This window comes from Dasypus novemcinctus, chromosome 1, assembly GCF_030445035.2.
Source record: "Dasypus novemcinctus isolate mDasNov1 chromosome 1, mDasNov1.1.hap2, whole genome shotgun sequence".
Taxonomy (NCBI): Eukaryota; Metazoa; Chordata; class Mammalia; order Cingulata; family Dasypodidae; genus Dasypus; species Dasypus novemcinctus.
The window spans coordinates 202,401,273-202,428,451 of NC_080673.1; the positions used below are offsets into that span (position 1 = coordinate 202,401,273).

A 27,179-nucleotide genomic window follows, 5' to 3' on the forward strand; every position below is an offset into this window, starting at 1 on the left:
CTCACGGTTACCAGGCCATAAAGCATAGGTGACTTCCTTCACCAAAGTCTTTTGCCACATGTTGGAGCAAGACGGCTGCCAGGGTTCAAGCTTCTGGGCTTGCTCCTCTCCAGGCTCAGGGTTCTTCTCTTCCTGGGGCTGGCTTCTCTTTCCTCACAACCAAGTGCTTCTGTGTGCTTACTTCCTGGGGCTCCACCTCAAGACTCCAGCATCAAAGCTCCAATAACGAAAGCTCCAACTCTGTCCTTTGCTGTGTCTTTTATCTATGCCCTACTGATGTCACCTAATCAAAGCCCTAATCATAATTTAATCAGCCCAGGGAAAGACCAGTTTACAAACATAATCCAATATCTACTTTTGGAATTCATGACCATATCAAACTGCTACAGAACCTAAACTTAAGCCCACGCTCACCCCCAGCCTCATCTCTTCAAGCACTGCTGGAGGACACAGGCTGTGTGTGAAAAAGCAGGCCAGGTGGCAGTGGGGAAACTGAGTCAAAAGATATTTATGTGTTGTAGGAGAACCTGTATGAACGCGGAGGTGAAAAGACAACACAACAGGGTTCAGGGGACCATTATCTCTAAAGAAATGAGGCAATTTTTCTTTATTAAACTGTCCTTTTATATCTTTTTGCTGACCTACTTAATAAATTCTCCTTATCCAGCTCTGGCAATGATTGTTACTCCTGCCTCCTTTCCCTCCTGCTCTGAGACACAGAACAGGAATTAGAAGAATGCTAAGTTCCTCTTAATCTCAGGTACACCCGCTTTTATTCTCTGGATCATCACTCTTTGTGCCCTTTTCCCAGATAATGACTGTGCCTTAACCAAGGCCACAGCATCTCACATTTATGAAGGAACCTTCAGCCCAGGCTGAACTTTAACTTCTTCTGGGCAAAAAGTCAACAGCCAGAAAGGGAGCTAAATGAGAAAATTTCACAAGTACTAGAATTTCACTTATCAACAAAAATCACAATAGCTTCAACCACAGTGATTTCACTTCCAAATATCACCATGGGATTAAGGAATAAATTCTATTTGAGATAAGGTACATGAAAAAGCTCTGAAAGGAACTCTAATGCTTTAGGAAGGATGGTTTCAACAAAGTCCCCTAAGGATAAACTTTGTGTGACATAATGTGTGTGGCATTATTTACATCTGTTTGAGTGTCCACAATAAGCATGCCACCATGTAAGGCAATGTAACATGAATACTACATTGCTTACCCAATATAAAATGTAAGCGCATTTGATAAGAGCTGACTTGGCACAGTGAAAAGAACACCATACCTGGAGTAAGAAGCAAACAACTCGAAAGTCAGAAATGATAAGGGTGACATCACTACCAACCTTACAGAAAGAAAAAGCATTATAAAAGAATACTATGAACTACTGTATGCCAACAAATTAGATAGCCCAGATGCTGTGGACAAATTCCTAGAAACACATGCAGTGCCTAAAGGGATGCAGGAAGAAATAAAAAACCTCACCAGACATGTAACAACTAAAGAGATGAAATCAATAATCAAAAACCTCCCACCAAGAAAAGCCTAGGACCAGATGGCTTTGCTGTGTAAGTTCTACCAAACATTTAAAGAACTAACACCAATCTTTTTCAAACTCCTCCAAAATATTCAAAAGGAGGGAACACTTCTTAATTCATTCTTTGAGGCCGGCATTACCCTGAAACCAAAGCTGTATAAAGACAGCACAAGAAAATAAAATTACAGACCAATTTTTGTATATGGTACAATTTTGAATATGATACAAAAATCCTTTTAAAAAATACTAGCAAACCAAATCCAACAGTACATTTAAAGCATTATGCACCATGACCAAGTGGGAGTTATCCCAGGAATGCAAGGGTAGTTCAACATACAAAAACAGTAAAAGTAATACACCACATTAATAGAATACTGAAAACTATAAACCACTACTAAGAGAAATGAAAGAAGACTGAAGTAAATGGGAAGATATCCCATGTTCATGAACTATAAGACTTAATATTACTAAAATGTCAATATTACCCAACACAATTTACAGAGTCAATCCTTATCCAATTTCCTTTAGCCTTTTTTCTTTTGCAGAAATGAAAAATCTTATCCTCAATTTCCTATGGAATTGTAAGGGGATACAAATTGCTAACACAATTTTGAAATATAAGAATAAGGTTGGAGGTGTTACACTTTCAGATTCCAAAACAAAGCTAAAGTAATCAAAACAATGTGATACTGGCATAAAGCACAGACAAGGAGATAGATGGAATAGAACTGAAAGTCCAGAAGAGGGCACCACATCTATGGAGAAGTGAGTTTTTACACGGGTGCCCAGTATCTGCCATGGGGAAGGAATAGTCTCTTTAACAATTGGTGCTGGGAAAACCGGATCTCCACTTGCAAAAGAATGAAGTTGGCTCCCTATCTCACACTGTATACAAAAACTAAAAAGAATCAAGGGCCTAAACATAAGAATTAAAACCATAAAACTCTTAGATGATAACATAGGAGCAAATCATAACCTTGGCTCTGACAATGCATTCTCAGATATGACACCAAAAGCAAAAGCAGTAAGAGAAGCCATAGAGAAGTTCGATTTCAGCAAAATTAAAAACTTTTTTGCATCATAGGATATTATCAATACATTGAAAAGACAACCTACAGAACGGGAGAAAATAGATACAAATCATATATCTAAAAGGGCTTAATATCCAGAATACAGAAAGAACTCTTACAACTCAACACAAAAAAGACAACCCAATTATTAAAAAATGGGCAAAGAACTTGGACAATTATCCAAAGGGGATGTACAAATGGCCAATAAGCATATGAAAAAGATGCTCAACATCATTAGGGAAATGCAAAATCAAAGTCACAATGAGATGCCACTTCATACCACTAGAATGGCTATTATTTTATAAAACAGAAAATAGCAAGTGCTGGAGAAGACACTGGAGAAGTAGGAACCCTGTGCTTTGTTGGTGAGATGCTAAATCAGTACAGCTGCTGCAGAAAGCAATATGGTAGTCCTTCAAAAGGCTAGACACAGACTTACCATATGACATGGCAATTCCACTCCTCTAGGAGTGAAAATCTTACGTACCCACAAGATTTGAAAACGGGTATTCAAACAGATACTTGGACACCAATGTTCATAGCAGCATTGTTAAAATAGCCAAAATGTGGGAACAAGCCAAGTGTGTATTGACACATGAATGACGAATGGATAAAGAAAATAATATGGAATATTATTCAGCTATAAGAAGCTTGGAGACAAGCTGCAGTCTTAGACACTGAACCTTGAAAACATTATGCTGAATGAAATAAGCAAGGCACATCAGCCCAAAGGCTGTGGGATCTCACTTAGATAAAATATCTATCAATAGCCAATTCTTAGAGACAGAAGGTAGATTAGAGGTTACCTGGGCATAGGGAAAAGGGGGAAGTGGGAGTTACTGTTCAGAAGATAGAGTAGTTGTAAATGTTGGAAATCTTAAAATAAAAATTTTAAATTTTTGAAACAGAAAAAAAAAATATTTTTTAAGCAGTAGCAGTGGCCTGGAGCCCAAGCCTCCAGCGACAGGCTATGTAACGGTTCATCTCATGACTCAGGCCCCTCACGTGGAGGCACAGCCACCCACAAGGGGGGCTCTGAGGTCGGGTTGTGGGGGAGCAGAGAGAAGGCAACTGCTTAGGAGCGCTGGGGCCAAAGTGCCGGCTCAACCACGGGCCCCCCTTCTTAGTCTTGGCCAAGTTACCCAATCGCCCCCAAGGCTTGGTTTTCTCATCTGTGCAGTGGGGAGGACGGTGGGACCTAACCCGCAGGACAGAGAGGGAAGTGCTCTAGACGTGGGCCGCGCCTGGCAGGCAAAGCGTTCGATCGCTGTCTGCTCTTGCCGTGTGGACATGGCAGCTCTCAGTAAACTGCCCTTCCTAGACGCCTATCTCCTTTGGGGGCAAACACGTTGAATGGGTGAAGGAACATGGCGGTGAGGTGAATAGTGGCCCCTGGCCCTGGAAACATGACCCTGGTTTGGGGAAAGGGCCTTGGCAGAAGTAATTCAGGTAAGGACCTTGAGATGAGATGGCCCTGGGTTCAGCAGTGAACCCTAAATCCAGTGACAAGGTACCCATGAAAAGGGGAGATGGCTGGGAGAACGGGGGACAGCCTGGAGGACACGGCCCCAAGCCGGGGACCGCCCGGGGCCACCACCGCTGGGAAAGGCCAGGAAGGGCTCCCTAGGCCTTCGGAGGGGGGATGACCCTGCTGAAGCCCTGACCGTGGACCTCAGGACCGCACAACTGGGCGGCGACACATGTCTGCTGGCGGTAAACCTGCCGGTACTGTCACTTGTTACGGCAACCACAGAAAACTAATAGGAAATGCTCGTCTCGCTCGCCTGCTACGTTAAATTAATGTTGACTATAATCTGGAGATCGTCCTTCCAAACCGGACACCTCAAGTTCAGAGCATACCGGTTAAGGGCCGTGTTCAGGCGGCTGAGCTCAAATCCCTGCTCCACTGTCTGCGGGGGGCTGGGGCAAGGGTGCTCCCATCCTGTCTTGGCTGCCAGTGGAAGGAGGACACCTTAGAACCTGCACGACTGAATCTTTGGGAAGATTCAGATCATCCAGGAAAAGAATTTTGCACAGTTCCCCGCATATTGAAAACGCACTGTCAATGTTAACTGCCATCCCTAATGTAGTCCAGCTCCCAGCTAGCACAGGCCACCTTCTTTCCCGAGTGGACCAGCATACACTGATAAAATATCACTGAAAACAGAGAAGGGGAAACAATACCCTCAAACTCCAGTCTGGCTGGTTTTCAAGCAGCGTTCTTGGAGTTCTGACAAGTTCTTGGAGATGTCGCCTCCAGAAGAGCCAAGGAGGCTCTCCAACCCCTGCCCGCACGGTCACCTGCTGCCCCAGCCCACCTCCCCAGCAGCCAGGGGCGGTTTCTCCACAAGCAGCTGCAGGAGGCGCCCACTGCTCCCCCTGGCGACAATCCACAGAATCTACCTGCCTTCGCCAAATCCCAAATCCCGGGAGAGCGGCACCAGCTGAAGGAGCAGAAGGAATTTATCTCACGGCAGGGAAGATTCCTCAAGGAGGCTGAAAAGTTGCTGCCAGTGCAGAGGCCAAGCCAGGAGCAGTGAGAATCCATGTGGAAGGAATTCATTAATGGAAGCCACTCAAACGCGCAGTGGGTAAGTTAACAGATACTGAACGGAGCGCCGCCAGTGGGCCAGGCTTCACCCAGGAGCTGTGAAGCGCTGGTGGGCAAAACGAAGCAAATGCCCTGCCCTTGGAACTTGCATTCCGAGAGGTGGAGGTAGACCCTAGGCATAATAATAAACGAACACTAGGCTAGATTAGAGAGTGGTTAGTGCTAGGAGTCAAAAGATTAACACTAGGGGGGCTGGGAAGGCCAGCAGGGAAGGGGGTTAACAGTTACCAGCCAGGTCAGCCTGGGACGGGGTAGCGGTTTGGGCGTGTTCACTGCAGCCTCCCTGCCTCACTTCTCTCTGCTCAGGGACTGGCTCTGGAAGTGGAGTCCAAGCCACTGTGCCCCCTCCAGCTCCCTACACAGAAACCTACACAATCACCAGTCTCTCCAGAATCCCAAATCCTCTACCCAGAGGAGGGCCAATTCCCCACGTCAGGGGGCACAGGCAGCTCACACCTCATAGCCATGGATGAGGGTCCATTGGCAGACACGGTACCCGGGACCTGATGGGTGGCACAGAACACATTCCAGAGCCAGCGTTCTCTAGACTGTTATATTTCCCTAACCAGAGTCCTGAGGTTCCAGAGACTTCCAACCACAGAGCTCAGGGCCGGCAGCCTCACTACTGTTGAGTTTAGGCCTGACTCGCAGGCTGAGTGCTCAGCGATCCGGCCCCCTGCCCTTGGGAACCCTGATGAGGTGGTGATTCGCTGCCACTGAACCTCCAGGTACCTCATCACCTGTGTGTGCAAAGCATTCCCAGTTCTTCCTGCATCCAACTCCGTTCTCCTGCATCCGTCCCCAGGCAAAGTGTGTGGTCTGGGGGAGGGGTGGGACGGAAACATTCCAAGTTCCCACGGCATACCCTGATTGGCTCATGTCATGTGACCCAATGGTAGCCATTGGTTCAGGGATAGGAAGCTGGCCCAATCAGAGCCCAGGCCCTAGGTGTGTTGCTAGGACATGCTCCTTTTGACTGAGTTGCTAAAGGAAGGGATTCTCTGTACGGGGTGGTATGAGGATGTGGGGCCCCGCACCACGGCAGCATCTCCCCAGCACAAGGTGAGCCCCTGGGAGCTTGAGGCGGAGTGGAGACGAGACCTGGCTCCAGAACCTCCCCCGGGGCCACGAGGCCAATCCTGTGACTTCACAGCTACACGCCGACCGGCTCCCGCTGCTTATGCTGCTCTGAGGTGGAACTGCCACCACCTGCAATCAAAAAAATTAAATCCCCATTGACACAGAAGTAGGGAAAGAGCAAGGAAGTGGACGAGGACCAGCTCTCAACTCTTGCGTGCCCAGCGAGCGCAAGGTTCGACGTTTCGTACCACACAGACGCTCCCCATGCAGTCTCCCCCGGACCCTCGAAGCTGCCGCTGCCCACCCGGAGAGGCGGAGGTCAGCAGGAGAACAGAGGCGGGCTCGGCTCAGCCTCCCCCAAGCCCCCGCTGGCCCACGGGCCTGGAATCTCAGCACTTCTCAGCGTCCAAATCCACGAGGACACTCGTCTCAGCAAAAACCTCGGTTCAGCTGGCTCCCAACGAGACCACAGATGGGCAAGTAATTTTGTTCACTCCACATCACCGCAAAGCTTTGGGGAACTGGAGAATGAAGCAGTGGCAGCTACCCTGGCACCCGTTCTCACTCTCCTCCTTGGGATCCCACGTGGATTTATTTGGAGCACAGGACGACATTTGCCACCCTTGCCCCCTTACAGTTAGTGTGGCCCAGTGAATACGTTCTGGTCAAAGAGGTATAAATGAGAGCAGGCAGGACTTCTAAAAAGATGGTGTTATTAAGTGATGACTCCACACTCTTTTCCACCTTCCCTCCTACAGTCAATCTGGGATGAGCATGTGATGGCCGGTGCTCCATGGGGGATAAGGGTCCATGAGGAGAAGGCCCACAGCCCAGATGCCCTCTGAGGGGCAAGTTGGGACACGCCTGTGACTCTGAGAGCAGCCTTAGCTGCCGACCTACAGACTTTGCTAATGAGAAAGAAAGAAACTTCTTAAAGGCATGCAGCCAGTTCTAATCCTAAGCGAGCTAAGGAATAGGTCCAGAAACAGGAGTTCTGCTCCTTCATGCCTCCCATGATGACTTATTTCAAGAGAAATATTAAATGCACGTGCGGAAGTCAGAAAGCCTTCTTGCATTCCTAATCTAATCCAGCTGACAAGGAAACGAAACAGGCAGCCCACTTTCCGGACACGTTGCCACTGGCAACCGATTTGCCCAAGGAAGGACATTTATCAAGGGGAGGGACAGACTGGGAAAAACGGACATTTGTTCTTTTTGCTCAGTTTTCCTAATTGGGTCATTGAAAGTGAAAACGACACACACATCCTGAGAGTAAACTGAGGATATTTTCGTTATGCCCTGAAATAGAAACAGAAACTTTAAATCACAGAATCCCTGGTACATTTTAAATTCAGCTCCAGCAGTCTCTTCTGTAAAAGCATGGTTTCCTCCATATTATTTCCCTAAAATATCAACATTTCCTATGACAAAGGCACATAGTTTGCATGTCTCCCATTCCGGAAACAATAAGCTGTTTCTAGAAGATGGGCTCATTTAATTCTCCTAATCCTGAGGCAGACCGTGATTATCCCCAATTTATAGAGGAGGCACTGAAAGCTCAGAGAGGCTAAGCAACTTGCCTGGGGTCGCACAGCTGACAGGTGGTAGAGTTTGGATTCCCACCCAGAGCAGACTTTCGCCAAAGGCTTTCTCTTCCTATTATGCCCTGTTATGTCCCCACAAACATGCAAACATACACGCACACAAAGAGGAGAAGGGCTGAAGCGCACGCGTGAGGACACAGAACCGACACACGCCTAGGTTTTCTAAAAGTTGGAAATTTTAAACTGATGCCTTCCTCCTGCAGTTCTCAGCACCAGATTAGCAGGATGTGAACGCGTGATCTGCCAAGGACTGGCTGCCCAGTCTGGAGCTGGACGGGGACTTCAAGAGGCACCAAGTCACACTGCCGCCCACTCCTGAGATGTCCTGTGGCGTATCGCGCCGAGGGAACCCCCACAGCTGACACCCGCCACGGCACGGCGCTCACTGCAGCGGCCGGGGCAGCTCTGCTCTAAAAGAATTGTTCCACGGGTGCCTTTGTGCCATGCGAGAGCCCGGGAACCCCAAGTCCTTCAGGTACTGAGGGGTGAGGGTGGGGAACCAACCACCACCAGCCTTGAAGAAAGAGGGAAGAGAAACGGGGCCTCACCCCGAAGCCCTCCCAGTACCTTCCTGAACGATCCCCACCCTCGCCCTCTCAGCTGCCCTCCCTGCAACAGCACGTCCCAGGCGTGCTGGGGCACAAGTCTGCCCAGAACCTGGCCCCAGAGGCCGGCGAATAGCCAGTGAATCACGGTCAGTGAATGGCCTTTCTGCTCTTTGGTGACTCGCTCTTGTCTCCGGACCTCAGTTTCCCCTTCCACGAAATGAGAGACACTGGGCAAAGAACCACTTCCTTTGAGTGTACAGGGAAAGAAATAGGGCAGGCACCGGACCCTCCTGCTCCCCATGGCCACGTCCCCCACCCTACCCCGCTCCTCTGGGGCTCTCGGGGCTCTGCAGAGGGGTGCTGGAAAGCCATCGAGGGGAGATGCTGTGCACTGAGAGCCCACGGGAAGGCAGATGGGACGGCCGCTTCCTTCACTGGTGTGCCACTTCAGCCCTCCGTCCATGCCTGCTGAGGTTGCAGCAGAGCCCATCCCTTCTGCAACATCTCCTTGACCACAGGTCCCCAGAGGTCACAGAGCAGGAAGACTCTAAAAATGTGCACACAGCACCACTATATGGTTTATAACCACCTGAGCAGGAAACTGAAGGGCAAACACATTCATGAGAATCATCCATTCCAAATTCCAGTGACGGGGGATGGGAGCAAGCACGGGGCTTCAGTTACACCTTGATGTGTCTGTCCCTCCTGGAGCAGGTGCACAGGTGTCCATTATCTCACCTATTCTGTATTAGTCAGCCAAAGGGATGCTGAGGCAAAATACCAGAAATCGGTTGGCTTTTATAAATGGTATTTATTTGGAGTGGAAGCCCACAGTTACCAGGCCATAAAGCACAAGTTACTTCCCTCATCAAAGTCCTTTGCCACGTGTTGGAGCAAGATGGCTGCCGACGTCTGCCGGGGCTCCGGCTCCCTGGCTCCTCTCTTCCCAGGGCTTGCCTCTCTCCGGGCTCAGCTGCTCTGCTCACTCCACAAGGTCAACTGCAGACTATTAGGTGAATGGCTTGTTTCTCTTCCCAGGCCTTCTCTCTTTCCTCATGACCAAGCTCCTCTGTGCTTACTTCCCAGGCTCCAGCTCAAGACTCCAGCATCAAAAATTCCAACAGCAAAGCTCCAACTCTGTCCTTTGCTGTGTCTTTTATCTGTGAGTCCCCACCCACCAAGGGGCAGGGACTCAACACCCTACTGACGTGGCCCAATCAAAACCCTAATCATAATTTAATCTCACCCAGGGACAGACCAGTTTACAAACATAATCCAATATTTCCTTTTGGAATTCACCAATATATCAAACTGCTACATATACTTTTCCCACAGACATTGAATAATTTACAAACTCTTGTTAAATGAAAGAAAATAAAGTCTGGAATACTGGGCAATGGTATATTCCAATGTAGTTTTCACTTAATAGTTTACTAGAAGCCCAAGAGTCAAACATCACCATGGCTATCTCAGACTTGAGATACAAATGACCATATCACGCCCGTTCACACCTCCTAACCTCTGCCAGCGTTGCTGTGGACAAACTCTTATCCATCCTTCAGAACTCACACACAGGGTAATCACATCTTTGCTGCTCTTTGGCTTATATGATCCCATCCCTGAACTGAACCCCCCACACTGTAATTGTTTACAGGCCTGTCCGTGGTAACGTGTCAGCTTTCTGCAGTCCAGGACCACCCCTGATTTTTCTCTGTAGCCCTAATGCCTACACCACGTTGCAATGCAGAAAAATATTCCACTGACGGGCACCCACCGTGCCCAGAACTCTACTCACTGCCTGAGAGCAAATCCCGTCCCTGCCACTGACAGCAGCAGCCCTTCCGCCCCTGCTAAGCTGGCCGTCTACTATTTTGCAGGCAGCTGCTGGCAGGAAGTCAGAGCCACGTGCTACTGTTTTCAAGGCAGACACTGAGGACTATGTGACACGAGAACACGAGGCTGGTCTCGGGCACCAGCCCAGTGCGACCTCCCAAACGTGGCGCTGTGGAAACAGTCGCTCCAGTTCTCCTTCGGGAGCATTCGCTGCCGTGGAGGGGGCAGTCCCTCAAGGGCAGGGTCAGGAAGCGCAGCAAGGCCCCCGCCCAGCGACTGCTGTCCACGTGCAGGGAGGCACGGCCCACCGCTGCCTGAAGGGGCTGCCGGGAGAACGACTCTGCGGCGTTCACTGGGAAAGGGCGCGATGGAGAAGGGGCAGAGGCTTACCGAGCCCCGGCCGTGTGCCCCTCATCACTCAACCCCGCTGGTCATCTGGGCACCTTCACCCTCTCCTTCCTGCTGCTGGGTCCAGTGTCCTCAGCGCCCAGCCCCGGACTGCCCGCCTTTGGCCTCGGCACCCCAGCCCAAGGCCGGCCCAGCAGGCACCCAGCAAGTCTGCAGTGGGCGGATGGCGTGCTTCCTAATTATGGTTTTATAAAAGGGCAAAAGGAAAGCCCCAGAATCTGTGCTCAACCAGCAGGTGCTCACCAAGTGAAGTGCACGGGGAAACGCTAGTCTCTCTTCTTCAATGTCCTGGCCAAGGGAGAGAGGCAACCCCCTCCCACATCGCCCAGCTGCCTCCCGCTAGATGCAAACACAAAACAGACTGGAAACGAGCCAGTCTCTCCCACCAGCTGGCACGAGAGGGTCTGACCCCAGCCCGGAGGCTGCAGGCTCGGCACACAGGCCTGGGAAGAAAAGCAGAGACTCTCAAAGCAACCTGAAAGCAAACCGCGGGACCCTGGAGTTTTGGGGACCCGAGTCCCTCACGCAGGCTGGCGCCTCAGCCCTCTCCTACCCATCCCCCCAGGGTCCTGCAGCTCAAGGCCCAGTATTACCTGTGACTTCATGTCCCCTGTCTTGTCAAATTCCTTCCAAACAAAAGCACTTTTTCAAAAAACCCAGTTTTGCCCAATTATGAAAAGAATGCACACTCACTAGAAGAAAATGAAAATACCCCAAGGAATAAAGACACAGAGGCCACCCATAAATAACTTTGGCAGCCAGGGGCCACCTCTGCCAACACTTCCACCGTTCCCTCTTCCTCAGGCATCTACGCATTTTTCTTTTTCATTCATTTGCACAGCTGTGCGTATAGAATGGGGTGTCCTGTTTCGTTTTCTCACTTTCAATCTTGCGTGCATTTCCCCAAGTCTCTACAGCTTGTCAAAAATGCCAGTGCTCAGGACAGGCTCCGCGCAACAGTGACGTTTGGGGTGGGAGCTTAACAGTGAGACGGGCCGAGCCATGCAAAGATCCCGAAGTGTCCTCTCAGAGGATGGCCGGGGGCCCTGCCCGTTCAAAGGCCCCGAGGCCGAGAGGGGCCTGCAGGAGGGACCTGCAGGAGCCCTTGTCACCGTCTTCTTCTTTGACATCTGAGTCACCCCCTGTTATTTTTTTAATGTTGGCTCATTTGACAGGAAACAAAAGCATCCTGCTGTTCTAATTTGCACTTCATAACTGGTGAAGTTGGACAATCGTTTATATTTAGGAGGCATTGCTTTGCCTCTTTGAGCTCTGCCTATTCCCAACCCTGGACCAGTTACTGAGGTCCAGTGTTTCTTGTAACTTGCTGTCTTAAGAAGGCTCCCCAATCTCTTTATTTTCCTAGTTCCACGCCTGCTGTCTGTGCATCAAATACTCTGTCAATGCTAAGAGAGCTCAGTGGGCATTGCTTTCAATCCTGTGTCCATCACAAGAGGGTGAAACTCCACTCTGACGGGCTGAACTACATCCCCCCAAATGATCCTTTGGAGCCCTAATCCCAGGCCCTCAGACTCTGCCCTACTTTGGAAAGAGGGCCCCTACGGATGGACTCCGGCAGGTGAGAGCACGATCACCCTGGAGGAGGGCCCTGAACCCAGCAGGCTGGGTCCCCAGAAGAGGAGGAAGTTTGGGCACAGGCAGACGGACAAGGCCACGGGCGGCGCAACCCACCAGGCGCTGGAAGAGGCCCGGGGCAGATCCTTCCCCAAGAACTTGGAAGGAAGCACAGCCCCGCCGCCACCTTCATCGGGGACTGCGCGACAACACCTTCTGGTGTCTTAGGCCATCCCGGTCATGGTGCTTTGTTAGGGCCACCTGAGGACATCGAGATGCTGCTCAACTTTTAACCTGCCAGATGAGAGTTGAAATACCTCGACCTTCAGAAAGCGATCTGTGAAGACAGGGTGAAGCTTTACACGCCACTGCCCGCTGCACAACAAGAAACGCAACGGGAAATGTTCATTTTCGTCATCACTTGGCAAACGGCGCTGGGGCCAACCTAAGCTGGACCAAAACCTGCTTCTGCAACTTGGAGGAACCCAATCTTGTTGCCTCTGATCAAGATAATTCAAGATCAGGATGGCAGGTTGCTGTTTTGTTTTTATTATCTTAAGGCCAGTGAAGGCTCTCTCTGAAAGAAAAGCAGCTGGAGCTTTTGTGGCTCAACGCATCGGTGAGACAGAAACACAGGGTCTGCTGACAACCAGAGACCGCTCAGGGGCGGCCTCCAGAGAGTTCTGGAATAAAAAAGTCAGAGGTGAACAATGGACACTGACGGAGTGGGTGCCGGGCACCCAAGCACAGCCTGGCATGGCGTGGCCTCCTTCAAGGCGCGTCGGTGTGGACACCCTGGCAGTTCTGCCTGAGCAGCTGCCCCCTTGCGGCCTCACCCTCTGCTCAGGGGGGTCGGGGTGGGCCTCCCCAAGTTCCTTTCCTCGTCATTGGCCTAGTCCATCCCCGATCAGGGCCCATTCAGGCCTTGGTGGAAACTGACACAATCTTTCCACAAGCATCTGAGCCGGAGCAAGTAAAGCTACTGGCAGCCACCTCGTCCCAGAGCCTGCCTGACAGTGAAGTCGACTCGGAGGGGAGTAGAGCTGGGGAGGGAGGAAGGAAGAGCCCGTCCGAGACGTCCTCTCCACCGCCAGGCCCCGCGCCACCTGCCGTGTTTTCAGTTACTGACCAATTCCCAAAGGTACTGACGGAGCTCGAGCTGGGTTTCTGCCCCTTGACACCAAAAGGACTGAACTAAGCCTCCTGTCCATCTTGTTAGGGGAGACCCTGCCTCCCACAAGGAGCCATTTCCCTCCAGCCCCTGGCCTTTTGCCCCACCCCTTGCTCCTCAACATTCTCAATTAGATGGCGCCAGTCTCTCAAAGGGCCAGATGAGGGGTTCTTCACCTTTTTTGTTCCACAGACCCCTTCTAGAACATAGTGGCAGATAGCTCTATGGCACTCCACTAGCGTCGGGTCTAACAACTGCCGTAATTTTTAAACATGGATGAGCGTGATTTTTTGAGACATGCAACTGTAACGTGGTATGAAATGCATACAGCTGTAATTTATTGCATACATTCATAAGTGAAGGAAATGCTGCATTTCAGTTAGAGGTGAGAGAAAATAAGATAATAAGCGGATTTTTTTTCAATTCAAGTTCCCGGACCCCCTGAAACCTTCCCGCAGACCTCCAGGTCCGACGACCCCTGGTTAAGAACCCCTGGGCCAGACGGTGAGGACTGGCTCTCCACCCTCTCCTCCACGGGGCCAGGGCCAGCCAGGGCCTGGGTGGCGGCATCTGCTCTGCTGACTTGCAGACTCAAACCTTCCCTCCTCTAAGCTGCTGCAGAGTCTAAACAGGGACAAGAAGTTCAAAAACCACTTGGCCTTTTACAAAAAATGCATTTTCTGACTTAGCCTTTGTCACTAGTAAGTGTAACAATTTACAACACCAGCTGATGATGCTTTTGTCTTCATCTCAAACAGATTCAGAATCAGAGCAGACAATAGCAGGGTGCCATTGACCGGGCCCTTCGAAACACCTAGAAATGCTGGTAACTTATTTTCCTTTTCATTTTAATGATTCTTTAGTTGAGGCGTAACATAAATGCAGAAGAGGGCACAAAGTTTAAATGTATCATTCAACTAATTTTTACATATACATGTAGTCCTCACTTGCATGTCACTGTATTAATTCAAGTTGTACATATCAAAATCCCTTCTTTGCATTGTGTGGCTACACAGATTGGATTAGATTTCATTCGCCAGAAACCATACAAAGCAGGGCTGCAATTCCAATATGCATGTGTCCCATTTAACATGGTGCCATGCGAAGCAGGGATGTGGGTCCAATAGGCGTGCATTCCATGTAACGCACAAGCAAGGTCTCCCTATATGTCATACACCTCTGTATCCACAACCCAGGTGAAAAGAAATTTCTAAGACCTGAGAAGACTAATCAGCCCATCCCCAAAGGTAACCCATTCTATCTCCACAGATTAATCTTACCTTTCTTAAACTTCATCCAAATGGAATCACATGGTATCTAGGTTTTGTGCTGGTCTCTGGTCCTCTTTAGTGCTGGCATTATGTCCGTGAGAGTCTTTCATGTCCTTGGGTGTGTCATAAGGTCATGCTTTCACATTGTTGTGTAATATTCCACTGACTAAAGACACCATTATCAATTCTCGTTATTTCTATAGTTTACACAGTATATTTTCTATGCTTTTACTTTAGGAAAGTAGCTCTTTATATTTAAAGTGTGTCTTTTTCATCCGGTCAGACAATTTCTGCCTTTTAACTGGCTTAGACCCTTCACATTTAACGTAATGCCACATTAACAATTTTGTTTAATTCTCCCATTTTTCTGTTTGTTTTTTATTTATCCCATCTGATTTTTCTTTTGATCGTCCTTTTCAACCTTCTTTTGGCATAAACAAATGCTTTTTAGCATCCCATTTTATTTCCTCAATTAGCTTTTTAACTGTGTCTCTTTGTGCTTTTTTTAGATCTTGATTTGTCACAGCCTCCTTATATTGTATTGTACTCTCCTTCAAGTAAGATGTAAGAATCTTACAAGAATGAATATCATTCCATCTATCTACATCTAACTACCTCCATATTTTACTTATGTGCATGTTATAAACCTCAATACAATGCTATTATTCTAAATAACCACTTGTGTTTTTAAAGAAACTGAGAATTATATGTAAATAAATGCATAAATTATCATGTATATTTATTCACATTTACTCATCTCTGATGTTCTTCATTGCCTTCCTATAAAACTGAATTTCTATCTGATATCATGCCTTCATCTTAAGAACTTCCCTCAGCATTTCTGGCAGTTTGGTTTCTGCTGATGAATTATCTTAGTTTTCACTTATCTGAAAATGTCTTTATTTCACCCTTATTTTTTAGGAAAGAATGTTTTTGCTGGATGTACAATTCTGAGTTGACAGATTTTTGGTTTTGCACTTTAAAAGATACCATTCCATCATCTCTAGCCTTGTCTCTGATGAGATGCCAGCCATCATTTGATCCCCTATAGGTAAAGTGTCATTTAGGTCTGGCTGGTTCCAAGATTTTTTCCTTTATCTTTGGTTTTTAGTAGTTTGATCATGATATGCTAAGGTACAGTTTTATTTATATTTATCCTGACGGGATTTTCTGAGATTCTTAGATTTATAGATTGATATCTTTTACCGAATTTGAGAAATGTGTTGCCATTTTGTTCTTTAAACTTTTTTTCTTCCCCATTCTGTCTCTTTCTCTTCTCCTTCTAGTACTTCTAATACTCCAGTAACACATATGAGACAATATTGGCCCACAGGATATGGGCACTACTCATTTTTTGTTCAGTATCTTTCAACTCTCGTTTATTTTTTATTGTTCTATCTTTAAATTCACTGACCCTTTTCTCTACAGTTTCCTATCTGCTATTAACCCTATCCAGTGAGTTTCTTTCCTTTCAGATACGTCACATTTCTGACCTAAACTTTCTGTTTAATAGTTTCCATTTCTTTGCCAGGATGTCCCTATCTGTTCACCCATTATGCCCTTCTTTTCCTTTAAATGCTTGAAAAGAGCTATTAAATGTATTTTAAAGTCCTTGCCTTCCAACTTCAACATCTGGGCCATCTCGGGTTCTGTTTCCATTGACTGCTTTTTCTCTTGATTAAAGGTCACGCTTCCTGATGTCTTGAAATGTTTTATTGTATGCTGAATACTGTGGCTGCTATGTTGCTTCTAAGAAGTCTGGATTATTCTGTCTTACTTCAAAGGGTGCTGAGTTTTGTTATGGCAAGAGCTAAACTACTGGCATATCTGCTCTATCCTGTCAGGAGTGATTTCTTTCTTTGCTGGATAAGTCTGTTTTGGATTTGTCATGAGTTCTGGGATTTGGCCCTTACTCTACAGCGGTGGCTCTCAACCAGGGTGATTTTGCCCCTTTGGGGATATGAGGACACATTTTTGGTGGTCACAGCTGGCAACTAGCGGATCGAGACTAGGGATGCTGCTAAACGCCCTACGACGCACAGACAGCCCCCATGTTAAAGAATTACCCAGCCCCAAGTGACAATAGCACTAAGGCTCAGAAACTGTCCTTGGGAACATCCTTATTCCCAGAGTGTGGGCTTTCTGAGCTCTCAGCTAAATGTCCGAGGTGTCTGAAAAGGTCTCTCCACCAGGGCTGAGTTAGAGCCCTGGTGCCTCCCAGCACCTGGCTCAGTATCTCCACTAGGCTCTCAGCCCCCAGCAGCTGCTCTGCCAGGCCTCACAAATGCCGCCCTTTGCCGTGCACACCAGCCCTTGGCCAAAGACCCAAGAGAATTCTGCACATACTACCAGCTGCCTTCTACACAGCTACCCTCTTGGGTAGACAGTGCAATTCCAGCGGCCTCACTGCTCCCAAACCCAGCTCTCTGCCTTGTGCTCTATTCCCGAACTGCAGTCAGGAAAGGACCCCAAGCAGAAAGCTAGGGGAGAGTGGGGCTGACCTCACCTGCTTGATCTTTCAAGGATCATAGGCTTGTGCTGCCTGCTGTCTGATGTTTAAAAATAGTTGCCCTGTGTTTTGGCCAGCTTAATAACTGTTTACAGTGGGTGGTTCATTCTAATGCCAGTTTTGGATGGCTAAAAGCAGAAGTGCCCATTTTACAGATGGTGGACATTCAGACTTTCTAGTTTGAGGCTATAGTGGTCACAGTTATTATCAGTACTCTTGTACATATCTTTTGGTGGACATACACACTCATTTATCTTGGCCATATGCCTAGAAGTGGAATTAGTAGGACATAGTATAGGAACAGGAGATATCTATAGAAGATATTTCCTACTTTCTAAAACTGTTGAACCCAAGTTATACTCTCACTAGGAATATACAAGAGTTCTCATTGCTCTAAATTCTTGACATTATTTGGTATTGCCAGTCTTTCTAAATTTAGCCATCCTGGTGGTGATGCAGAGGTTAGCTCATTGTGTGTTTTCACTTCTCTTATAAATATGGTTTATTCTTCTTAATACACATACAAGGTCCATGATTCTCAACTGAACTTTTATCAAACTATTTGAATTTCCCAGATTTTCATTTTTTATTTTAAGGTTTTTGAGGTATAATTTATAACCCATAAAATTCATCCAGTTTAAGTGTACAATCAATGATTTTTAGAAGTGAGCTATGCTGCCTTCACTATAATTGCTTCAGAACATTTTCACCCTTCCAAGAACCCCCTCATCCCCGACAGTGAACCCCACTCCTAAGCACAGTCCTACAACACGAGGTCTTTCGTATCGTGGTGTCTGTGGCTTAGCAGGAGGTTTTTGAGTTTTGTCCGCGCTACAGCACGCACCCATATTTCATTCCTTTTAATTGCTGAATAGTACACTATTCAACGGGCATATTACATTTTATCCACTCACCAATTAATGAATGTGTGGGTCATTTCCATTTTATGGATAATATTGCTATGAACATTCACATAAAAACCCTTATGTAGATACATGCTTTCATTACTCTTAAGTAGATACTTAAGAGTGGAATTTCTGGTTCAAAATATAAATTTATGTTGAACATTTTAAGAAATTTCCAAAACACCTTCCAAAGTGGCTGCACAATTTTATAGCCCCAGCAGTAATGTACGAGGGTTCTTATCAACTGTTATTGTCAGAGCCTTTTTTTCTTTTTCTTTTTTTTGTAGATATTCTGGAGGATGTAAAATAGTATTACACTGTGATTTTCATTTTTATTTCCCTCATCAGGGATCAATGAGTTTGAGCACCTTTTCGAATGTTTATTGGTCATTTAGGTATTCTCTTTTTGAAGTTCCATTTCAAGTCTTTATCCATTGTAAAATTTCGTTATTTTTCACATTGTTTTATGGTTCTTTTTATAATCAGAATAAAGGTTCTTTCTGGCACACTTAATGAAAATATCTTCTCCCAGTCTGTAGTTTACCTTGTCTCTCTTTGATCAAAGCCTTTAGGCGAACAAAAGTTCTTTATTGTCCAAAGTACAACCTTTCCTAAAGAGTGTATTGATGTGAATAGTGTATTTGTTCTGCTTAGGAGGTATTCGCCTGTCCCTAGGTCAGGAAGAGGTCCTTCTTTGTTTTCTCCTCGTGGCTTCATTGTTTTCCTTTTTCATCTATGTCTGTGGTCCAGAAGAACTCATCCTTGTGGATGGTATAATGTGGGGTTAATATCCCTATAGCATGGTACCTTTTTCTTATGGATATCCACCTGCTCCAATGTTGTTTATCAAAAAGACCATCTTGTCCTTACTGAATGACAGTGGTGCCTTTGTTCTAAATCGAGCAAGCATGTATGTCTAGGTCTCTTTCCAGACTTTTCTGTTCATTGACCTATCTGTCCCTCCTTCAGCCTCATGGGCTTGAGTCCTGAAGCTTTAGACTAAACGTTGTTAGATGGCCGTGTAAGACTCCAACTGCTTTTCTTCAAGACTGTGATTCTACATCAATTACAGACTCTCCTTGCCAAAGTCTATGAAATGTCTGCTGGGATCGTGGTAGGGAGAGCTTTGAATTTATACGTCAATTATGGAAAAACTGATACCTATACTAAGTCTTCTACTCCATGAAAATGGTCCCTGTTTAAATCTCCTTTATTTTTTTCATCAATGCTTTGTAGTTTTCAGGGTAGAAATCTTATAACTTATTATATTTCATATTCATCCCTAGGTATTTGACTTTTTTGATGCTCTATTAGATACGGTATTTTTTAAGTTTCCTTTTCCAACTGTCCATTGCTAGACTATAGAAACATTTTTTACCCCCCACCCACCCTGCCCCAGCCATGGCTCTCTCGTCTGCCTGCTCATCTTCAGAAGGTACCAGGAACTGAAACCGGGACCTCCCATGTAGGAGGCGAGTGCCCAACTACTTGAGCCACTTCCTCTCACAGCTCGTTGCAGTTCATCTTCTTTAGGAGGCACTGGGAATCGAACCTGGGGCCTCCCGTGTGGGAGGCAGGTGCCCAACTGCTTGAGCCACATCCACCTCCCAGAAATAGTTAATTTTTACATATTAACTTTGTATCTAGAGACTTCACTTAATTCATTTATTAATTCTAGTAGTTTGTAGATTCTCTTGGATTTTCTGTACCACATTCATAACATCAGCAAACAATGACAGTTTTCCTCCTTTTTTTCCAATCATTAATACTTTCATTTTTGTTGTCTTTTGTATTCAATGTCAAACAGAGGTGGTGATAATGTACATCTTGCTTTATCCTTGAATTTAGGGAGAAATGTTCACTATTTTATTATAGTGAATACTGTTTGTAGTAGGTTTTTATTACATACCCATTATCGGATTAGGGAAATTTCAATCTATTCCTGGCTTGATGAGAATTTCTTTCACAAAGGGATGGTAAATTTTATCAAATGCTTTTTCTCCATATACTAAGATGAACACCATTTCTTTCTGATTTATTCTATGACTATTCTATGACTACGTTTATTGATTTGGACTATTAGACCAATCTTTTATTCCTAGAATAAACCCCATCTAGTCATAACTTACTAGCTTTTCTACATGTTGTTGGATCTGATTTGCTCATATTTTATTTAGGATTCCTGTATTAATGTTCATAAATAATCCAAAAATGTTCTTTCCTGGTAATGTCATTGGTTTCAGAATCAGAGTTATGCTGGCTTAAAATAAAGGGAGTTAGAATATGTTCCCTATTTCTCTATTTTCTGGAAGAATTTGCATAAAATTTGATTTGTCTCTTCTTTAAATATTTGAAGAATTTACCTGTGAGGCCATCTGGGTCTGGCCTTTGTTTTTTTGGCTGGGGGAGGGGAGGGATTGTTAATTCCAGACTCAATGTCTTTAACAGCTATTGGAATACTCACATTTCCCATTTCTTCACTTTGGGTGAGCTGTGCTTGTTTAAGAACTTTGTTTCATTTAAGTTTCAAGCTTATTGGCACACGTTGTTCTAAATGAACTCTTCTTAGCTTTTCAAAGTATGTAGGAGCTGTTGTATTTCCCCTTCTTATACTGGTGATTTCTAGTATCTTGATCAGTTTTGCTAGGGACTTATCAATTTATCAATTTTAATTAACTTTGAGTTTACTGATTTTCTTTACTGATTTTATTTCAGTGATTTCTCTGTTTATTATTTCCTTCATTCTACTTTCTTGGGGTTTAATATTCTGTTCTTTTTTCCCCCTTGATTTGGAAGCTTCGATGGTTAATTTTCAGCATTTCTTTTTTTCCCTAAAATATCTTTGCTCTAAGGACTGATTCAACTATGACCCACAAAATTTGAAATGTTGTACTTTGATTATATTCAATTCAAAATATGATCTCATTTCTATTACAATAATCATTTCTTTGAGCCACGGGTATTTAGAAATATGCTGCTTAATTCCCAGTCATTGGGAGATTTTCTAGCGTGTTCTTTTATGATTTCTAATTTTTTTTTTTTTTACCAGAGGGGAATTAAATGCTCTCTAAGATTTCAATCTCTTGAAATTTCTTGTGAGTTGCTTTATGGCCCAATCTATTGTCTATTTGGATAATTTTCTGTGTGCTCTTAAAAAAAATAGCATCTTGCAATTACTGGACGATGATAATCAGTTAGCTTGATTCAAATTGGTTAACTATGTGGCTCAATTCATAATCCTCATTTTTTGTTTGCTTGTTTTTAACACTTACTGAGAGGTGTGTGAAGCTCCATTTATAATTGTGGATTTATCTACTTCTTTTCGTTTTCATAATTTTTTCTTCCATACATTTTGAGGTTTGATTAAGTGCACTCTTGTTTAATTGACCCTTTTATTATTAAGACGGTCCCTGTTTGTCTCGAGGCTTACCTCCTGCCTTGAAGTCTACTTTACCCAGAGCCAAACCAGCTTGCTTCCAGTTAGAGTTTGTGGAACTCATTATCTTTTCGCATCTCTTTACTTTCACACTGTATCACCATAATTAAGGCATATCTCTTGTAAATATCCCAGTTGCTATTGTTGTCCTTTGAGCCTGTCTGACCATCTTAGCTTCAGCTTTTTAACCTCCACACAGGTTCAAAGTCTGACAGCCATCTAGCGGGCAGACGGGCCGTGCTGCGGGGCAGCCCCTCCAGTGCCCCTGGCCCTGAGTGCTTTCACTCCGTCTTTCCAGCCCCGCTCGCTGGCCTCCCACATCAGCCCACACGTCCATGAACATCCTGGGCAGCCACCTGGCCCAGGGTCTGAGGCTGCTCTAGGCTCCGGGTCTTTCCCGTCAACTCAGATTCTAATGATTTCTCCATCCCTGAGAGCATCGCCGTGCTTGCGCCAACCCCAATCCTCAGCCCACACCCAGGGTCGGCAAACGCCCCCACCCCAGGGAAGGCAGTGGCTGCCAGTGGTCAGCGCACCCAGGAAGGGCTCTTGCCCGTCCCCTCTAGAAGGCTAGCTCCTCCAGCCCTCACAGCCTCCGCCGTTCTCTGGTATGTTTAAAAATTCAACTGCTTACAATTTACACTCCGTCCCCCTTCTTGCAGGAGGGTGCCCGGCCTGCTGCGTCCTACCACATCTTCCCTGGAGGTGCAGGTCTGCTTCCGGTTTATCAACTAAATGAATAAATCAATGCCCGGAGCTTGGTTATGCTATCACAGTCCATTCTTGCAACCCTACCTGTCCTCTGATCACCTCATCACACAGATGGGAACACCGTGCTCTCAGCTGTTAGGTGATCTGCCAAGGACCACGCAGCTAGAGAGGGGAGACCTGGTGGCCCGCAAAGCTTCCTCTGGCACACCTAGGATGGCAGGGACCTGGCTGCCTCCCCCATGCCTGGAACAGTGCCGGGGACACCGCAGGTCCTCGGCGGTGTGCACTTCTCGCATGCCCGAGGGAAGGCACGCAGGGTGCGCGCCGGGGAGGGGAGCGCGTGGCACGTACCAGCCGGCGGATGTCGCGCTCGCACTCGCGCTTGATGCGGTGCACCTCGTCCTGGTGCGCCTGGTAGGCGGCGCGCAGGTCGGCCGCCTTGGCCTTGTCGGCCTGCACGCAGGTGCTGAGCGCCTCCTCCGCCTGCTTGCGCGCCGCCTTGAGCTCCAGGATCTCCTGCTGCAGTCGCAGGCGCTCGCCGTCGAAGGTCCGGCGCGCCTCGTCGCGCGCGTCCGCCAGCAGCGCCGACTTGACCTTGTCGGCCGCGCCGTCGCGCAGCACGTTCAGCATGGCCTGCAGCCGCTGCAGCTCGCCCTCCTTGATCTTGGCCGCGCGCGCCGCCTCCTGCTCGTGCTGCCGGATGAGCCCCTCGCGCAGCGCTTGCAGCTCCTTGGTCTTCTCCTCGTGCAGCTTGGCCTTGAGCTCCGACACGTAGGCCGTGTGCCGCCGCTGCTCCTGCTCGCGCTCCAGCCGGGCCTCCTGCAGCCGCTCGCGCAGCTTGCCCACCTGCAGCCGGGCGGGACAGACAGGCGGTCAGGGGAAGGGGCGGGACCCCGGCCCCCTGCCATGTGACCCAGGAGACCCGCCGCGGTCCCCACACGCCATTGCCCTTCCCACCAACCCCATCCAGAACCTCTCCTACTATTTGCTTGAGATTTTTGTTAACCCATTTGCCTTTTCACCTAAATAAAACGTGATTGTTATCAATGGAAATGACTCATTTAACACATTAGAAGGAAAATGGAAATTCAGATATGGTGAAGACAGACAAAAGACTCCCGACTGATGAAATCATCTCGCAGACACCCCGTGGACCGCTCAGCCTTCCTGGAGAGACTGTGGGGGTCCAGGGGGACAGGAAGGCCACAGGCCCAGAGATGGCCTCGGGCTGGGAAGTGCCAAGCCAGGGTGCTGGTGCTCCTGGGATAACCCACACTCTGTACCATCAGGTGCCCCAATCAGCCTTTCCAGATTCTTCTCCCCTGGATGTAAGTCAAGTGCCCAAAGGCTCGTGACAGTCCCCATCCCCCTCCCCAGGACAAGTGCCCTCAGGCCTGACTCCGCATCCCCCACACCTGGTAGCCTTCACGCCACTAGAGCTAATGGTCTTTAATGAGACGCAGCTGGGAGCTGTCAAGGTGGCAGGGGCTGACGAGTCAGGGTCTGGCCTCAGGCCAGAAGGGTCCCTGGCAGCAGGACCCGCCCTCCCAGGACACAGGCTTACACAAACCCCCACAGGACGGCAGCAGAGCCACCACACAAGGGCCCCCCAGACGCCGGCCACCGAGGACCCCGCTCCCACCCTCGTGATCCCCACCTCGAGCCCCCAGCCCCGTGCCCGGCACCCAGCACAAGCCAGAGGACAGCCAGGGGGCCTCTCCACGAAAACACCCTCAACATCCAGGCACACCTGGCTCCGGAGAAGGAAGCGCCGGGACTTGGGGATGGTGTCAAGTGTCGTTACTGGATCAGGATCGAGAAATGAAGACTAGCGGCAGGTGCGCGGCTGAAGGCACCACGCAGGCGAGGCGGCCTCAAGGCTGGTGCGCCTCACCTGCCGTGTCTGGAAATTACCCAGCAGGAGCCTGGTTTCCTCTGGTTGTTTCATCTGGAATATCCACCAAGGGAAACTAGAGTGCACGGTGGACAGTGAAAGGTGGGTGCACGGGCCCACCTCTGTGGCTGGAGGCTCGGAGAGTGAGCACTGGAAACGGTAGGGCCTGGGTTCGAATCCTGACTTCCCTTTCCCACCCAGGGATCCAGAGTACTCAATGGAAATAAAAGCACCCTCTGAAGAGGAGAGAGGAGGCGGCTCTCGTTTACGTAAAGCGCCCAGCCTGCCCGGTGCTGGCGCCGTCAGTGCCGAGTAAACGCCAGCAGCGGCAGAGCTGCCCTAGAGGGACAGCGCTTGCAGGGTGCGCCGCACTGCCCGCATCAACTGCGGGCCGACTCGTGTGAAGCGGGCGCTCTGCACCTGCCTGGGAAGTAGGCGCAGGTGAGTGGCTGCGACCCCGAGGGCTGGGCTCGCTCCCCAGGGAACTTACCCCGGCGTGGCAGAGGCAGAGGCTCGAGAACTATCGGCAGGCTGGATACTCGAAACTCACCTTGAGGCCACTGATTTAGAGCTTGGCAGGCAGTGTCCTGAAAAAGCAGCACTTCTGTGGCAACCAGGTGGAGTCGTCCAGGTGTATTTAGGGAATAAGAACCCCCTAGTCCCAGGTAGCCACAGTGAGCCCGAGAGCGTCCTGAATTCCAACCAGACACCTAGAATGTTCTTCAGCTTTGGGCCCCGGCCGGGCTGTATGCTCTGCCTGGGACGCACTTCCCCGAGTTCCCGACACAGCTCGCCCCCTCCCCTTCTTTAGGTCTGCTCAAATGTCACCTCCTAGACAGGTCTTTCCCAGTGTCTCCGTCTGAAATAACAGCCGTCACTTCCCCCCAAACACACACTCGCATCATCACCAAGAACTCAGCGCCCAGCGTCCCCCTTGGCTGTTCAGTGCCTGCCGGTAATTTAACACGGCAGGAGAGCCCACGCCGGCTTTGTGTGTGCCGTCTGCTTCCCCAGCCAGAAGGGAAGCCCGCCAAGGCCAAGGACGCTGCCCGGCTCACCCAACTGGCAGGGGCAGGAGACCGATGCGGGCAGCATGCCCCACCTGCGGAGGTGTGACCAGGTGAGCAGCAGCGGGGGGCACACCTGGGGGGGACCTGGGGAAGCCACCAGGGCAGAAAAAGCAGAAGGTTCAGGACAGTGGGGCTGCTGGGGGCTGAGCTGGTGTCTTCACTCATTCATTTATTCCTTCCTTCCTTCCTTCTTCCCTTCCACCCAGTCGCTATACATTTGCCGAGCAATGAGTTTCACACGAGCCGGGAGGCTGCTAAATCCCCGCAGCGAGCCCTGTGAGATGAGGAGGCTGGGGCTCAGCGACACCGAGGGGCAGGAGAGACAGCAGCAGGGACCCAGCAGGGCCACGGAGGGGTGGTGGGCGGTGGGGGGCGTGAATGCGAGTGGCGCTAAGGCCGCTGGCGCCTGTGGAGGCTGCAGGGAACAGCAAGCGGCTGTAGGGCTCAGAGCAGAGAACACCGGCTGCTCTCTGCTTAGAACGCAGGCCAGGCTGGAGCGCAGGGCCCAGCGGGCGCCACGTTGCGGCATCCAGCGCACAGGCATCCAGCTGAACCGGCCACCACACATCCCCCCAGTGGCTCCCGCAGCCCCGGGGGGGACACCCTTCTCAGGTGAATCCTCCCTTACCGTTTATTTTGTTCACTGACTCTTCACAGGCCTGAAAACCAGGGGCTGTTTACTTCTCCTGACAGAACTCCTACCCCAGCTCACATCGGCCCTGCGGCCCTGCGGAACAGCTTTTCAGTCCCTCCAGTGCCGTTCTCTTCCCACTCAGAACCTTCACACATGCTATTCCCACTCCTTGAACACTATTCCCGTCACCTCCTGGCTAATTTCTACTCACCCGGGAAGCCCTCCTGGCCCATACGTGCCCACCGAAAAAGCCCCCACTCTGAGCTGCCACAGTCCAGGATGCACCCACCCTGCTGAATGACGCCCCCTGTCCATTTCTGCCCCCTGCCCCCTACAGAGCTCTGCGTCCCCCGCCTCCCGGCTCACCGTCCTATTGCTAGCACTCTACACGCCTGCGCTTGAGAGGCTTCCCAGTATTTGTCAATAACTGTGCCCTGCAGCCGCCAAGAGGTGAAGCTTTCGCTCTTTAGAACTGGAGGTGGTGAGCCCTCGTCCGCCGAGGTGATCACCCTGGAGGTGGGGGAGAGGCACGGCAAGGCTTTGAAGGCCCTTCCAATCCCGAGAGTTATGAGAACGGCCAGTTTCATCACGGGGCACACCTGGCAGTGACCGTGGCTCTCGCCAAAGCTGAAATACCTTCCCGTGGTGCATGACTCGACTCGAGCTGGGCAGACCAAGTGGAGAGGGGAGCAGGAGGGGAGGGGCCGTCCTTGCCAGGGACCCCCGTGCCTGGGCTGGGCCCCAGGACAAGGCCCTTTACCCTCTCGGCAGCCCCAGGAGGGCGGGAGCTCGCTGCCCATTTCCCACGAGGCCCAGAGAAGCTTCCAGTGACCTGCCTGAGGGGAACAGCTGCCCAGGGGCAGAGCCAGGCCTCACCTGGCCCCAGAGAAGGTTCTGGCCACTGCAGGGCCACCAGCCCAGCCTGAAACCTCTTAATGGAATCAGCCAACAACATAAAACATTATTTGTGAAATGAGCCAAAATGCTTTAGGAGACCTTTTCACTTCAAATAGCTTCCATCGACACAGGCACCTTCCAAGCCATTTGTTTTCTAAATAATCCTAGTCCCAGAAGCACCGAGCAGCTGCTTCTGTGGAAAATGGCAACATTTTCCCCCAAACAAACCATCTTGTTTATAGCATACGAACACGTTAAAATTGATTTTAAGTGAGGAATTCATCCCGTCACCTGAGTATTAATATTCCCTACTTAAAACAGCAGGGAGGGAAGCAGATGTGGCTCAATGGATAGAGCATCCGCCTACCACATGGGGGGCCCAGGGTTCAAACCCCGGGCCTCCTGACCC

General features: G+C 48.8%; 1 protein-coding gene across 1 annotated transcript in view; it reads right to left on the reverse strand.

Annotated features, from left to right (window-relative positions):
• Positions 1–27,179, reverse strand: part of JAKMIP1 (janus kinase and microtubule interacting protein 1) — a 97,041-nt gene that overhangs the window by 60,274 nt on the left and 9,588 nt on the right. The window contains exon 3 of the mRNA XM_071217400.1: positions 22,627–23,121. Within this exon, the coding sequence (XP_071073501.1) occupies positions 22,627–23,121 (495 nt within the window). The remainder of the gene's footprint in view (positions 1–22,626; positions 23,122–27,179) is intronic.